This window comes from Petaurus breviceps, unplaced genomic scaffold (genome assembly GCF_028583685.1).
Source record: "Petaurus breviceps papuanus isolate PSGF00001 unplaced genomic scaffold, PetGlider_PUasm1.0 207, whole genome shotgun sequence".
NCBI lineage: Eukaryota > Metazoa > Chordata > Mammalia > Diprotodontia > Petauridae > Petaurus > Petaurus breviceps.
Genome location: NW_027185850.1, coordinates 13104295 through 13121061, shown reverse-complemented (window position 1 = coordinate 13121061; position 16767 = coordinate 13104295). Strand labels below are relative to the sequence as shown.

The 16767-nt window shown below is 52.6% G+C and overlaps 1 protein-coding gene across 6 annotated transcripts in view; it reads right to left on the bottom strand.

Annotated features, from left to right (window-relative positions):
• LOC138164907 (dedicator of cytokinesis protein 7-like) overlaps window positions 1-16767 on the bottom strand; it is a 324437-nt gene that overhangs the window by 47404 nt on the left and 260266 nt on the right. For 5 of the 6 annotated variants that reach the window (XM_069092865.1, XM_069092861.1, XM_069092862.1 and 2 more), the window contains exons 17-23: window positions 12353-12423; window positions 8320-8458; window positions 7861-7962; window positions 6188-6274; window positions 4093-4324; window positions 2716-2880; window positions 1382-1551 (exon numbers count right to left, since the gene is read on the bottom strand). In XM_069092865.1, coding sequence (XP_068948966.1) covers window positions 1382-1551; window positions 2716-2880; window positions 4093-4324; window positions 6188-6274; window positions 7861-7962; window positions 8320-8458; window positions 12353-12423 — 966 coding nt within the window. Of the gene's footprint in view, window positions 1-1381; window positions 1552-2715; window positions 2881-4092; window positions 4325-6187; window positions 6275-7860; window positions 7963-8319; window positions 8459-12352; window positions 12424-16767 lie in introns of those variants that run through there. The other variant, XR_011169221.1, reaches the window with a different exon arrangement.

The following is a 16767-nucleotide window of genomic DNA, read 5'->3' as shown; positions in this document are numbered from 1 at the left end:
TTTCCTATCTCTTGGCCTGACACCTCTCAAGCCTTGGCAGGAGAGGTCTGGGACCAGTGACGCTCCTGGGGTTTCAATGGTAACATGATGCCAGCCTCACAGACATCCAGAGCATTCTACCTAGAACTCGCTGCCTCAGGCTGACCCAAGGTCTGTCTCACTTTCAAGTTTAGAAATGAAATGAAGCCCTCAACTCATCCTGTTCCCTGGCAGAGCTTCCTAAGGAGCAGACTTCTCACCACACCGTGAGAGCCAAGATGACGATTTAGGTCCCATGTGCACGGTCTCCTGGGAGCCCAAGCATGTGCAGCCGCCGGTGTCTAGTCTGTGGACAGTCTGTGCTCGGCTCTCCCTCAGGCCCCTCACAAAAGGCTGAGACTGCCTAAGTAAGGAGATGTTTAAGTGGGACTTTATAGGCGGAGAGTCCTGGGCTTTTTTTAATTTTAAAATTATTAGATTAAATAATTTGCCTGCATTTCTGATTAAGAAATTACAGGCTTGTTCAAAAAGGAATGGTGTTCAACCAGACATCAACCAGAGGCTGACTGGGGAAAGCACTGTTATTGTGATGTGCAGATGGGTCAGGGGTCTCTAAGGTTCTCTAGCCACACAAGTTGGGGGTCTGCTAAACACTGGTCTCATCAGCCAGCAATGACAAGCTATTAATAGGGGGCCTCCTACTTATTAATTCCTCTCTAGGACCCTAATGTGCAGAGCCCACCCCCATCAAACTTCCCATAATGGTATCGTGCCCTAGAGCAAGGCAATCATGCCATTCCCACCAGTAAAGGCCACACAGCAAAGGTCTAGTTGTGGGACAAGAGCCCACCTCAATTCAATGCAATCAAACAAGCATTTATTAGCCAAAATAAGTTTATAATGGGTCACCAGGCACGGCTTTGTCCAAAGGACTGAGAGTGCCCAGAACAGTGCCTTTGTCTCAGGCTCCAGAGGGTCCCAAGCTTAAAGGCACTGGGGTGGACAGGGGAAGGTTAGGGGTGCATGGTCTACCTGACAGCTTTTAAATGAGAAAGGAGAGATCTGGCTAACACAAGAGGGTGCTTGTTACACGCTGATCTGCATTAGATTGGCTTCAGTATTCCTGGCCCCGATGACCAGATCTGGCAGACAGATTTGGGCTCTTTAGAGACTATGTTTTCTACAAAGTACATTAGGTAGTTTGTGATAATAGGGATATTTACCATTAACATGAAAAAATTAAATTATCTGCTTGGAGAACAATACCTCCTAATTCTCAGCTATTTGCAACTCCAAAGCACCTCAGAAACAAGACTGCCAATAGCTGAACACTTCTCCTCCTTCACACTATTCATAAAATGCAAACAAAATTCATGGAAACACACGGCGTGTGTCAGCTTACCTTGCTCCCAATGATTGAGCGTACTTCGTCATCTGGAGATGTAGGAGTCCCAGATATATCTGGGTTACTGTTACTGAGGCTCCGGGAGCGATTTAAGTGAAGGCTGGCAGGTCTCACAGCAGATCGAGCCATCGTGGCGTAGTGCACGGATCCTCCCAAGCCCCCCGGTCCTTCAGGGGATCATGAAACAGCATATAATCACACAAACAGAAATCCATCAGAAAAGGCTTAAGACCCTCAAAGAGCTTGATTAAATTTTTACTCCTTCCTTCAAATTTCAGCATGAAGATGAATGACCTCTGCATCTAAAGGAAAACCACTGGATGTAGAGAAGAAAAACACAGACCTTTGACACGGGAGACCAAACGGTCACTGGTTAAAGAGACTTCCATTTTAACCACTTCAACAGAGGAACAGAAACATGAGGGTTCTACTATGACCTCCCATGCAAATGCCCATGACCTCTTAGTTATAACCACAGGCTCATGGTCAATGGATGGGCAGAGAATCATTCCGACTCCAGGCCCTCTCATCACCCACCAGGGAATGCCCCCTTCTGCCACTCACGCTTTTTATCTACAAAACCAGTCAAGAAGACATCTCCCCCAAGACTTGCTGCAAAGAATTACTTTTTTCCCCTGGTTAGATTTCAAGGAAAATAAAAAGGCCGCCAAAGGCCCTTCTCCTTCATTAAAAACAAGACCTGAGAAGGTCTTTTGAGTTGAACAAACTAAAATCTGCTGGCTTGAGGACTCCCAATAGGAAGCCCACTGTAACTATAAAGCACATGCCTAGCACTACCGTTATCTGGAAAGGGTCAATCATTATGGCACTACCAGTGAATCACAGATCGCCTGGGAAAACACACCAGGAACACACTGGCAGTGTGAATGGCATGTGCCTTATGGAATTAGGGGGAAAAGGGCAGAAGTGCTCCAGACGTGGGGCTTGATTATCACATTGCAGGCAGTCCCTAAAGGTCTCTTCTGGGTGGCTGTCTCTGACCTTCAGATCGCACCACCACAGACAAAGAGTGGTTCTCAAACTTATGAATAGAAGCATCTTTAGTGAAATGCAAACAAAAAATCCAATGGTCTGATCAGAGTCGAGTAAACAAATGTTCCTCTCCAACCCAGGATCAGGTTGTATTTAGCTTTGCTTGCCAAAAGGGAGACCAAAATCCCAGATGAGGAGTCCTGGGCATGGCCAGCGAGGTGCCCTGCTCACTGTCCAGCCTCCCAGATCATCATGCAGGCATTCCACCCACCCGAGAATAACGCAGTAAATGCCACCAAGCTCACCCGCTGTCAGCTCAGTGCCAAAGAATCAAGTACCTGGTGATGGCGAGTTGGGATAAGTATTGGGCAGGCGGAAAACGTAATAAATGTACGATGTCAGGAGGCTGTTTCGGCCATGTTGGTCCTGACTCCCTTCCAAGTTTTTGTGCAGGCGATTGACAATGGAAGCCATCGCTTCAAAAGATGCTTGTCCAAGGTTGACTTGATAAGACAAGGAGAAAAGCTTTGTGTTATTTGGGCAGTCGGAACATAAGGGCTGGATCTCCACCCTCTCTGCCTCTAGGAGGGCAGGGGGAGATTAAACGCCGACATCACTGGAGCCCACAGATATGGGCTCTCCTAAGCACATCAGCTGTCCTGACTGGCACATCCCAATATGCTGCCCCGGTGGGCATGTGCAGTCTAGTCATCAGACCTCTATTAGGCGCCTGCTGTGTGCCATGCACAGGGGATAAAGCAGTGCCTTCCAGGAGCTCACAAGCCAGAGGTTTCTACACTCACAAATGCAGCTACCACAGCTACAGAGGTGTCCTTTCTGGGTCTCTGAACACAGAGCTTCTTTCCATCTCTCTCCCTGGGTTCCTCTCTCTGACACTATCTCTCCTTCTCAGTCGCCTCTGTGGTACCACCACCCACACTGTAAGTACGGCTGTTCCCTGGGTCTCTTCTCTCTCCTTCTCCTCTCATGGGGATCTCATTAGTGCCCATAGATTTAACGATCCTCTCTAGGCAGCCTCACACTCTCCCAAGCACCTCTCCCACACCACTGAATGCCCACAGAACGTTTCACGCCATATGTCCTGGAGACATCCCAAACGCGGGCTGTTCAGAACAGAACTCCTGGACTTCACCCCAAAGAACCATCTTCAGTTCTGGTCTGGGCTGCACCACTCTGTCAGTCTTCAGGGTGTGTGATGCTGGCATCACCTCCAACTCCTCACTCCACAGACCCACCCTGCTCCCGAGCCCTGCCATCTCTACCTCCTCAGCTTCCACCGTGGTCAGTCGGTCACTGTCTGTCCAAGTCTTCCATCGGACCCTGTCTTTCTAGCCTCATTCCGAAATACTCCAGGTAACCAAGTCCTTCCCTCTTTCTGAACACGGCTTAGATTTTCTGGTCTCTCGGTATGTCCATTCTCTCAGTCCTAGAACGCCTTCCTTCGCCTCTCTGCTCGTTCAGACCCAGCTCATCTTTCACATGCTTTCCCTGATGTCTGATCCACAAAGTTCTTTTGCCTCAAGCCTCAGGGGGCACTTTTTCATGCACTCATACTGTATTATTTTGTACTAAAATAACTTATTATGCCTTCTGTCTCCCCACTCCCCATCCAAAATGTAAGCTGGTCTCCCTCCTGACAGGCCCATGACTCGTGCTGAGCCGCCCACTGGGTCAGCTCACACTGGCCACGTTACCTATCTGGCCAGCAATGACCGGCGGCCGCACCACAAGCAGAATCAGCTTGTCGAGCAGCAGGTGAAGGAAGCGCACCACCGGCTCCAGCTGGGACGAGCTCAGCGCAGAAATGCTGCTCTTCAGCTCATTCTCCAAGGTGTTCTCCATGATCCTCATGTCCCCTATACGCACAGGGAACATGTGCTCATCCAGGGCATTAACCAGAGCAAAGAACTTGTCCAGGTAAGGGTCCTAGAAGAGAACCAAGGAGCAGGTGACGGGCACGCAGAGCACCCACTGACACCCCCGGGCTCAGACCCTGTGCTTGGAAGGCTCAGGCAGAGCGCCAGGGAAGGGGGAGATGGGTCAGTCTAAGATTCTGAAAGGCAGCCAGAGATGCAGGGCGGGGGCAGCGTCAGAGAAGGGGAGCAGTCGAGAGATGCCGCAGAGGTGAGAGCCGTGGGCCTGGGGACAGACTGGACGTGAGAAGCCAGTCACGGTGAAGGCAGGTGGGGAGGGCAAAGGAGACAGGACACCCAGTCTGAACCTCTGAACACAGCCAGAGATGAGAGACTAGGGCAGGCCAGGTGGGGATGGGCATGAGATCCAGGGGAGCTCATGAGCTCACCAGGAGGAGCAAAGGGCCCAGGATAGGACTGAGGAATCCCTGTGATCAGAGGGCATGATCTGGAGGAGGCCCCAAAAGGAGGCAGAGGAGGTGAGCCAGGAGAGAGAGTGATGGATGTGGCAGAGGCTGCCGAGAGGCCAAGGAGAATGAGGCCTGGGGAAAGGCCACTAAGAGATCCCCGGTGCCTTTGGAAGAAGCAGGACTATAAGGGGTTGAGAGTGAGAGGAGAGAAAGTGGAGGCCCCTGCATAAATGGCTTCTCAGGAGTTTAGCCACAAAGGGCAGAAGAGAAGTGGGCTGCTCCTCAGCAGGGATGGAAGGATCCAATGAGTGTTTGTGGAAGATGGGGAGACAAGAGCACGTTTACGAAGAGTAGAGGGGGAGGCTGAGGAGAAGTGAGAGCCCGGGAGGAGAGGAGAAATGGACAGAAGGGGTCACCTGCACAGGTGGTGGGGGTCACCTCAACAAGGTAAGCCACAGGGGGAGAAGGCCTGGGAAAGGACGAGGCTAGAGAGCAAAGACACATGAGAGGAGACAGAGGGAGAGACACAGAGCCGGGAGACGGAGGAGGAGACCTCAGAATGCTGAGACACGCAGACGGTGCCTTCACAGGTGACTGTAAGAGCATGACTATGTCTGCGTGTGGCTGAGGGAAAGTCAACATGTAGACTGAGGTCCCCAAGTAGGGTTGGCCATTTCCTTCTCCAACTCATTTTACAGATGAGGAAAGTGAGGCAAACAGGGTTAAGTGACTTGCCCAGGGCCACACAGCTGGTGTCTCAGGCCAGATTCAAACTCAGGAAGATGAATCTCCCTGACTCCAAGCCCAATGCACTAAGCACGGTGCCATCTGGCTGCTCTTACATAATCTAGGTCGATAATCTTATTAAAATACTACTTTCTTCATCATGAAAGAATTTCTCTCCAAGGGTATATTATTTTCATAACAGTATCTTAAAGGTACCAAAGGTACAATGCCGTTTGCTTGACCCATGAATTCACCAGTGCCAGTGAAGCACTCCCTCTACCAACGCAGACAGATTCAAATTCTACAACTTGCAATCTTCAAGAGTTGATTCCCTGAGCCACTGAGAGGGTCGGGGACTTGTCCAGGGTCACACATCTGCTATGTCAACCCAAATTTTGTGGCATGCCCAGGCCTCCTGGAAGGAGCCACAGGACTGAATCGTGGTAAAATACTCTCCCGCTTTGTCCACCAGATCAGAATACTTACTGCTCATAGGACTCACGGTCCTATGTCAACAGGACAGTCAAACTCAGGACCAGCAACATCCGCCAGCACACGGGACAGAATGCAATCAGTGAGAAAAGGACAAGCGGGAGCCCCAGCCGCTCAAGCAGAGCCTATAGCCAGAGCCTTGAAGAGATGTGCTTATTTACACAGAATCCTTTTGTGAAATCCCTCCGTAAACAGTGAGTCGTGTACGATACAAATGAGGTCTGATCACAGACTCCCTGCACACTCACCTGGGTATGAATAGAAGAGACAGCAACCACTTCGACATTGAAAACACCCTTGTGGTTATCCACCCACTTCATTCCGGGGAGAGGCACCTGTAACGAGTGACCAGCACAATGACTGCCCAGTCTACGTGAAAGCCACGTCCACAGCAGAGCACAGCACAGCACAGCCGATCCGCTCCACCACACGCCTTCCCCCCCACCCCCGCCTGGGATGCGCTACCTCCCTCCTCCGGGCTTCCCTGGAGCCCCAGCTAAACGTGCCTCAGTCTGCCCCATCATCACCGTCCGCCCCAGGTGTGTTCTCGGGTGCCCCTCAGCATGGCGCGCCATGGAAGCCAAGCCCATCCCGGAGAGGAGGAAGAAAGGAGACACGCAACTGCCAAGCGCCTGCTGTGCCTGGGCTGAGCACTTTGCAAACATTATGTCAGCGGCCCTCACAATGACCCTGGAAGGCGGGTGCTAGGAGTGAGGCCATTCTACAGATGAGCAAAGGGGAAGTGCTCTCCCTTCTGGGCAGAGGTGGGGAGCAGGGTCTACGGGCATGGAAACACTTCCAGAACTGGCTGACGGACTCAGGGCTGTGGAACTCTTTTTTCCTTTATGACAATGGGCAACACTGGGTAGAGAATGAGGGAAGAGGGAATGAAAACAAATCGTATCAAAATAAAGCTTTCACAAGATAGGCTTAAATTCACTTATCCAGCTGACTCGCCTTCCTCTTCCGAGGAGTCGGTGGGTCGGAAGCAGGCCAGGATCTGCCCTGCCATCTGAATACGGGGGAATTCTCAAACAGGGCAGGGAGAGGGTGGGGGCCCCTGGCTGCTGACCGTGGGGATCGGGCCTCCTGGCGGGCAGAGCAAGAGGGGGCATCCCCAGCATTCCTGTCTGACTTTGCCCCAGCACTGGCCAGTGCAGTCATGGGGAGAGCTGGAAGTTGCTCAACAATGTATTTTCTACTGAAGGCTCTTTTGATGAAGTATCTGTTAGATACACAGGACTAAATGACCAGGAGGCTATAAATTCACTTCCCATAAAGGCGCGATCCTGGAAATTAGACTCTTGTAAACAAATGTTTTATTGTTACATGTTTTCATAATGATTTATCTCAATTTGGGGTCAATCACCAAAGAACAGGCTTGTCACAATGGAGCTTAGCCTCCTTGGGCCTTCCCAGAAAGACACAAGCTCCGAGGCATGCAGCTTGGGAACTGAAAGGAAGCCTGGAACAAACCATTTTTGATGGTTCCCTCTAGCTGGAGTTTTCACAGACCGTCCACAGCAACAGAGGCACAAAGCCAGTCTGTAGCCCTTGCAGAGGAGGCCAGAGCAAAGCTGCTGTGGGCCTTCATCTCAGCAGGACCAGCTCCCAAGCCAAATGGCCGCCACCAACAGGCCTCCTGACTGGGGCAACCTGGCTCAGGGCAGAAAAGATTGTGTATTTCTAGCCACAGAAATTCCCAGAGTGTCTGCCCAGGAAGGGCTGTTAAGGCTGTCAACCCTAGGGGCAGAAGGAGCGCTCACGCCAATGAAATCACACTCCTTCAAGCGATTAGAACCAGTATGTTTCAGAACAAGATCCACCTCAACAAACCAGCCAAGCAGAATTTTTTCCCTATTTTCTGTGGATTTTTACTTCTTTCTTAATTTCTCTAAATGTCAACATGAGAGATACTGACCTCAGGAGAGAGCACCGAATAAGCCTGAGGTGGCTTTTCCAGGGAGACAGGCAAACAAAACTGACCAGTCTTCAACCGTCCATTCTGAAGCATTGGTATCCACTTTAGAGAAAAGGAAACAACAGCTTAAATACTGGTCTCTATTAGAAAAGACCCTATTTATGACAGAACATTATCTGGTACAAAGAAGGTGTGTCTTCGTCTGATCCCAAAAGGGCTTTAGTTATTGGAAAACCAAAATGATGGTTCTAAGTTGGCTTCCCCTAGTATAGGACCCCAGCATATGGGGGGTTATAATTATAAGAAGACTTGTGACCACAGAAGAAAAGAAATCTTTTTCTTCTTGGAAACAGTAATTATTAGAACCATGATATTTACATCCAGTAACAGCTTAAATGATGTCATCATTCACGTACAATACTCCCTCCTTGTCAACACTACTGAGTAAAGCGTGCTCACCGTGTAGCCAACTGGAGTCTCCAGGGGGGTGTTCTGCTTCTGCTGGCAGCTCACGTGATAAAAGGTAAAAAGCAGGTGGTGGTGGTCGGTTAAGGTGGCGGGAAGTTTCACTTTAATTTCTTCATGGAAATCTGGGGATCTTAACAGAAAACAAAGAAGCTCTGATTAAAGGTTGGAAGCACAGCACAGATACAATGTTTAGTTTAACGTCACTCGTGGAGTTTCTAACAATATTTATCATTATGTGCTCATCTCAACACGCTCAAAGGACACAAAAGGAAAGATACTTTCTTACACTCCTAAACTGTATTTCTATAGGGCCTTAGCCTCTGAAAATTAAAAAACAAAACAAACAAAAAGACCAGAATGCTGCAATTTTAAAATCCTTCTTCAGTGGTCCTTTGGGAAAGAGGGGAAAGGATCCGCGTGGGTGAAGTCTGCTCTATATTCACTGTCGTCCTTGTTTCTTCCAGAATATAAAAAGTGCTGTCACATGGGGTCCACGGCACAAAAAGCTTCCCGTGATCACGGTACGCTTCTTCCTTCTTCTACAATGAACAGTTAAAAAGCACCTCTGTGGGCCTCCTGGGTGAGTCTTGTTCTCAGCTGCTATGGAATTACAGAGATTCCTGCTAAGCTCCTACAGCGCCTGGCCCAGGATTCTGTGTTTGAGTAGCAGCTTGGGACATTTTTGGAGAAAACCTCATTAACCTCCATGACACTCAGGCTTAGAGTTGGGAGCCAACCCTCAACATCACGGGCCGAATGTCCATAACTGTTTCACAATCAATCGGAAGCTAGTATGGACTCAGCAGGATTTCTGGTCCTAACTGGCCCAGGCCTATTCCACTCCCACGGGAGCACCCACTCATCCCTTTTCTGCCACATCTTGTCCCCTGCAGGCTTCAGGAGCCTCCATACTAAAGCTGACCTGGGAAGGAATGCTGCTTGAGGAATTCACTGATCCCTGCCCTGAGAGTCCTCACTGGCCTAGAACGTCCTCCACTCCTGCACGGGCACTCCTCCACTCCGGGCAGCCCTTGCCCTCTGCCTCCTCCGCTCTGGCTCCCAAGCTCCTGTGCATCCATCGATATTCCAACTGAGTCTACCTCCCACAAATCCGCCGCACTTCACACTGGCTGGTCCCCGCTGCAGGGCAAGGCAATCTCTCGATTCATGTCGACAAAGATTTACTTAGGAAGCACCCACTGGGTAGCGGGCACTGTGCAAGGGAGAAACCAGCCCTCGCTTATGCCCCCTTCTCTTCTGCACGCATCTCCTCCCTTGTCACTCCCCCAAGGTCCACACCTTCTCCTCTCTTTTCCACCCAGCTCCAGTTCTGGCCCCCAACACGTCCCGGGCAGAAGCCCTTACATCTCACGGCCTAGAGCACAGCCCACCATTCTCGCTGCAGGGCTCCCTAAAGCTAGATTCTGGATCCCATTTCCAATCATCTCTGCTCGGGCATGTGCAGTTCCTCCCTCGGCTGCTTCCTTGCCCTGCTTTCAAACGAGCTGAATTCTGATGATGTCTCCCTGGACCTTCTGACGGCACTCAACTTGCCATTCCACCCATCTCATTCTCTTTACAGAAAGAACTTCCTGAAAATCGTGTCTGCCCCCAGTGCCTGAACCCTTCCATCTTTAATCTGGCTTCTGCCCTGCTCCTGTCCTGGCCTCCTGTCAGTCCTCACGCATCTTGCCTTTTTCCTCACAACCTCAGACATGAGACAAAGAGCTCAACAGAAGGCTAAAGAGGTCAGCAGACAGGGCACAAGCGTTCAGAGGAGGACAGACTGGGGCCAGTCAGGAAAGGCTCTGTGGTCTCTGGGATGCACACATACAGCGTGTACGGGCAGGATCCTGACACGGAGAGGTGGCAGGCACTCTGGTCAGAAGAAACAGCTTAAGCCAACAGGTAGAGGCAGGAGATCCCACAGCCGGCTTTGAAGTGGAGTCCAAACATGATCCCCTTCAGCTGATACACAGGAGACCCATAGGGAAGGAAAGGGACAGAGGGCCCCGCGTACAGGAACCCCCTGACTGTCCGCTAAGGAGCCGGGGCCTCACTTACTGAAGAAGAAAGGGAATCTTTACCAGCTGGTCTGTTAAGCAGATGGATGAGAAAGATCACAGCACATTGGAGAGACCAAGCAGAAAGAAGCTATGTGGGCACTGCTCCAGATGCCCTAGGAAGGGCCAGGCTAGACAAGATGCAAGGAGGGCCTGAGTCAGGATGCTGGCCGCAGGAAGAGAATGGGGCCAAGGGAGAACAAGGACACAGAGGGCTGGGACAGACTTCTGCCCCTGGATAGAGGAGGTGGGGGAGAAAGGAAACAAGGGTGACCCCAAAGTAACTGAGGGGACGGCAAAATGAATGGAAATCAGCAAGTTGGACACAGAACTGCTTGTGGAGATGCAGAACGAGAATGCTGCAGGACAGTCTGCCTCGAGGGCTGCCAGGACACACGGGCAGCAGCTTAGCGGCTCGGTGTTAGAGCACTTGCCTGGAGTTCAAATCCTGCCTGACACTGGCTAGCTGTCTGACCTTGGCCACGTACCTCTGGCTGCCTCAGTTTCCTCATTTGCCAGGGTTGCTGTGAGAGCCCAATGGAACCCCCTCTGTACAAGAAGGAAGCTTCTCCCAATGCCCCGGCCACTCCTCAGTGCCTCCCTCCCACTGACCATCCCCAGGTTATCCTGTCTTTAGCTTGTTTCTCCGCGGCTACTTGCACGTGTCATCTCCTCCATCAGACTGGGTGCTCCTCGAGGGCAGGGAATGTCTTTGCCTTTCCTGGTATCCTCAGTGCCTGGCTCACAGCAGGTGCTTAATCAATATTTACTGACTACTTATAAAGGGTTTTGCAAACCTGAACGCACCCAGTGAAGGCACCCAGAGGTCATTAAGGTGTGAGGGAGGAGTGTGGCCCCTGGCCTGGGAGGCAGAAGGAAGGCAGAGGCTAGCACTGGTCCCTAAGAAGATAGTCCAAGCAGGCGAGGAGATGCCAACCCAGGAGAACAGGGAGGGCGCAGTCAAAGGAGAAGGGGGGTAGGTGATGTCCCCAGATACCTGGGGACAGATAGGGTGGGTGATGAGGAAGGACTGTGGCCTGGGGACAGACAGGGTGGGCACCTGCCTTCTGTGCCCTGTGTCTGTGTGCAAAAGGGGAGACCTGAGCTCTGACCAGGAGCTGGGGGAAGAAGGAAGAATGTCTGAGCCCAAAGGAGAGTCGGGGGACGAGGTCTCGGAAGGGCTTCCACAAGAAGGAAGGGGCCCATCAGAGAACACAGGAGTTGGAAGCGTCTAGAGGTCATTGAGGCCATGCTGAGCCTTGAAGGACACATTCTTCTTGGGGACATGAGGTAGGCTGACTACAGGGAAAAATGCTGGGGGAAAAGGAAGATTTAGGAAAGTCCATTTGTATCTACTGGTCTTGCCACTGCCCCCTGGTGAGACGGACCAAGGGAAGGCAGGAACAGAGGAACACAGAATCAAAGTCCCTCGACTTTGGGGGCCACTGAATCCAATTTCACCATTTTACAGGTGAGGAGACTGAGGCAGACAAAGGTGAATCATCCAAGGTCACATAGCTAGGAAGTGTCAGAGTCTGAACCCTGGTCTTTCTGACCCCAAGGTTAGCACCCTCTCCAATGTTCCACACTGTCACTCTGATGGAAAAACGGCTAAAGTTTGGACATTCTGGATGTGAAATATCTGACAGGCAGCCAACTAGACATAAGTAAGAGACAGCCCGGCTAAGGTCAGACAATCTGAGTGTGGAGCAGATTCAGTAAGCACAATGGTTCTCTCTTCCCGCGGTACCAGCCACCAGGGAGTCTGGGAGTCAGAGCTGCTGTGTGGGATAGAAAGAGTCAGTGTGCACCTACAGGAAGGAAATCATAACCAGACATCAGTTTTCTAGAATCTGGCACACTCAGGTACAACACACAGAAAACACAGGAAAGGCTGGAGTAATGTTAAGGAGGAAGTGCTTGGGAAGGGGGACTTGGAAAGAAATCATCGAATTTGGTACCTGTTATGATACACTACAGCTGTGTAGGCTTCCTTTGAAAATTCTGAACAGCTGGACTTGCCAAAGATCACCTGGAACGAACAATAGTGTGTGGTTGAGACGGTGTCAGCACAAAGCGGAGCGTTTCACGGCTACGTGGCAGCGGCATATGGCACCGCGGCTGCTGGGCATTCAGCTCGCTCACCACCAGGAGAATCGAGGGACCCACTTACAAAGCCCAGTCATAAATCCATAGGCCTCCAGGTCTGATCCAAGGGCAAGTTAAAGAGCTACCAAAAACTCTTCAAGTCTTATTTAAATCTAATGAGGGGCAAGAAACTACTTTCTCTTTTCATTTTAAATTTCATTATAAAAGTAAATTATAATTAACATAAGTAAATTTACTTATATTAATTGCCCAAGATCACATGGCTAGTAAGTGCTAAGTGTCTGAGGCCAGATTTGAACTCAGGTCCTCCTGACTCCAGGGCCGGTGCTCTATTCACTGTGCCACCCAGCTGCCCCAACATGGGCTCTGTTTGAGGACAAACGTGCCCTGCTTTGGTAAAGCAGCGCTGAGTCACAGAGACTAAACAGCAGTGCTGTTCTGAGCAGGACGTGCATAGACCAGCAGGACAATGAATGACAAGCCCCTTAAGTCCACACGTGGCATCAGGGAGGGCAGAGGACCAGCCCCTGAAATCCAGAGGCCGCCGGGTGCATCTGTGACTCCGCGGGCAGATGAGGCGCATCCAAAGCACCCAATGTTCTTGGGCCTTGATTTCCAGGTGTGAGAAACGAAGGAACCGGACCAGATGACCTGCCAGTGATCTGGGCTCGAGTCCTCGGCCCTGCCCCTCCCAGGCAACGGAAGCCTGAACTTCTACTGCACAATGGGGCTGGTCCCACTTGTACAGTCTCATCACAGCCAACCCAAGAGCGGAATGAGGGCCAAATCTAGTGACGGCCAGCTGCCGGGACACACGGCATCTGATGGGAAGGCGTATCGGTGGCAGGGGCTGGGCTGGTGCCCGGGAGCCAGGGTAGCACCCAGGCAGGCACTGGATGGAGACACGGGTTGTCTCTCCCACAAGGTGCAAGCCTCTCTGTGAACTAGTGACCACTTACCTTCCCCTGGAAGCCGTGAGAACCCACACACCACCCTGGGACAGCTGGAGGAGAGGATGCTACCTCACGGGTTACTTAGAGCGGGCACCTGACACAGCTTCTCCCCTGGCAGGCCCAGGGATGAGAGAGTACGGGCCCAAACGGGGCACACCAGCTCCTGCCTCCCCCAGGGCTGCCTAGGTTGGGGGCATCTAAGAGGACGCTGCTAATGGGGACATGGCAACACCACGGAAAACGCTTCTTCAGGAAAGCCTCCTGGGCAGCTGGGGCAAGCTCATGGCTCTTCCTTTACAGAGGAGGACATTGAGTCAGGGAGAGGTGACGGCGATGCAAGAGGAAGCAGCTCTGGAAAACGGAGCTCACACTCAGGCCTCTGCACCACATTTTCATCAGCACAAAAGTCATGAACATGAGTCACATGTGATGACAGAGCTGCCAACGTGCGCACCCCTCATGACTGCATGGCTGCAGGGTGCTGACTGTCAGGCTCAGCCGCGAGCTCAGCGCGGCCAGGGGGCCAGGGACGCTGAAGGACCCAGTGCAACGCCTCCCCAAGCACCAGAGCGAGCTCAGCCTAGTGCCTCTACAGGAGGCTCCCTAAAGAAGCAGGATTCCCAGCAACAGTCTCACCATGGACACCCGAAGACGTGGGACGTCCTGCTCCCTGCCCGTGTCCGGCCTGGAGCTGGCAGCACCCTGCAGCCCGTGGCACTCTGCTCCAATGGACAACAAGAAGCATCAGGCCTGACCAAAGCTGAGAGAGGCCAATGGCGGCCGGAGAGAGAAGCAGTTTCTGAGCACGACCTGCCTGGATGCAGGCTCTCGAGCCTTTCTCGTGCATGCATACGTTCATTCATTCATTCATTCTTTCATTCCCCAAATCCCTACTGACTGCTTCACCAAAGCAAAGCCAAGGGAGCTCCTGCCCAAGCCCAGAGGCAGTGCAGAAATGGGAGCAAAGGGGGCAGAGGCCAAGTGGAGCCAGTCACCTGGCACAAGTGAGGCCAGGGAGGCCCAGGTGAAGAAGGGCGGCATCCACCCTGGAGCTGACCCTCTCAAGTCAATCCCACAAAGACTGACTGCCCTTCTGTGGGTGGGGGGGCCAGGCTCCTGGAGCAGACAGGAAGCAGACCCTGCCCTCACCGAGCTTCTGCTCACTGGCAAGTACACGCCAAGAGCACAGGTGGTGATCGCATGAGGGAGCGCCAGCCTGCGGGGGGCACCTGGTGGACAGCTGGCTAAGTGCCATGCAGAGGGGATGGGATGCTGTAACTGAGGGCGGCAGGGAGGCTGGCAGGAAGGGGAAGGAGAGTGCAGGAGGGAAGGGAAAACAAGGCCATGAATAAGCATTTAGTAAGTGTCTACTGTGTGTAGGCATTGTGCCGAGCCCCTCACATCTCAGCCTGACAACAACTTGGGTGACAGGAGGGGAAACAGCAGGCAGAGGTGAGATGGCCTGCTCAGGGTCACACCACTAGGAAGTGTCTGTGGCCACATTCCCAACTCAGGTTTTCCCAACCCACAGCATGACCTAGGTGCTTATTATATCGTGTGGCATATTTATTCTAATATGAATAACTTAAATTGTAATAATCATATAAATGGTGGTACAGTAGACTCAGGAGACTCATGTTCCTCAGCTAGCCATGTAACCTTGAACAAGTCACTTCACCTGGTCTGCCTCAGTTTCCTCATCAGCAAATAAGCCGAAGCAGGAAATGGTAAAACCACTCTAGCATCTTTGCCAGGAAAACCCCAAATGGGGCCAGAGGAGTCAGACACGGCATGGACGGGCTCAACAACACACGTCACATGTTCATTATCATTGGGAAATCACAAGAGCGGAGCTGCGACGAGTGAGTGGGGGCTGGACAGTGAGGGGCTTCAGAGGCCGGGCTGGGGACTCTGCAGCCTCACCCTCCAGGGAGCCACAGGGGACTTCTGGGCAGCGACATCATCAGCGGCAGACTCTGGGAGTCTCAGAGTGGCGGTCATACAGACAAGGCAAAGAGGAGAAGGGCCCAAGTCTGGAGCCAAGGCCGCGGCCCCCTGCCCCCTCCTCATCACCACTGCAGACCTGCAGCCCCCCATACCCGGCCCTGTGCAGGCGCTGCCAGGCTCTGCCGGCCCTGAGGCCACCAAAGCTTGGGTCTGCCCATGCCACCCCGGCCCCACTCAATCACCTTCGGGGCTCCCTGTGGTCTGCAGAACAAAGACAAAAGCTGCCTCCTCCCACCTCTCTGGCCTTCTGACACTGCCCTCCTTGACCCACGCTCTTGAGCTGTGACACTGGGCTCCTGGCACCACCACAAGCAAGACCTAGGACTTCTTGGCTCCGGCGCCTTCTCCGCCATCACCCACGCCCCAAACGCCCTCCCTGCTCCGCTCTAACTCTCTGGCTTCCTCTAAGTCCCCCCTTCACCCAAGCCTCCCCAGCTTCTCGCCTTCCCCTCTTTGTCATTCTCGATTAATTCCATCTATCACCTGCTACGTGTAGATCTGTCTGTGCACTGTCTGCCCCCAGACTATCAGCTCCTGAGGGCAGGGGCTGCTTCTACTTCCTTTTGTACTCCAGGGCTCAGCAGCGCCTGACACAGGACTGAGCAGGGCCGAGGGGCCCGAGCGGGAACAAGGGGACTGGCATGGGGGCATGACTGGACTCGGTCAGTGACTGCAGAGGGAGGGCAGAGGAGGGAAAGGGAAGAATTGAGGCTTCCTATGCCTAGTGTCATAAAAAGGACAACGATCGCCGACATCGGGACAGGGTCTGAAGGCCAGCCACGTCCTTCATGTGCATTGAGTAACAGTGTCTTCAGGACAGTGTGGGGAGGCTGGGTCACTGAGGCCCAGCAGCTGAGCCCTGGCCCGTGCTGCCCCACAGAAGGGTGAGTGTCCAGGAGAGGCTGGGGCTTTAGATGCCATTGGCGTGGGCCTGGGCGAGCAGGAGATACAAGAGCAGAACGTGACTTTATTTCAGGAGAGTGCGGACAGAGCCGAGGTCCCAGGAGAGACAGAGTGTGGACAGAGCAGAGGTCCCATGGGAGAGAGAGTGTAGACAGAGCCGAGGTCCCAGGAGAGAGAGAGTGTAGACAGAGCCGAGGTCCCAGGGGAGAGAGAGTGTAGACAGAGCCGAGGTCCCAGGGGAGAGAGAGTGTGGACAGAGCCGAGGTCCCAAGGGAGAGAGAGTGTAGACAGAGCACAGAAGAGGTCCCAGGGGAGAGAGTGTAGACAGAGCCGAGGTCCCAGGGGAGAGAGAGTGTAGACAGAGCCGAGGTCCCAGGGGAGAGAGAGTGTGGACAGAGCCGAGG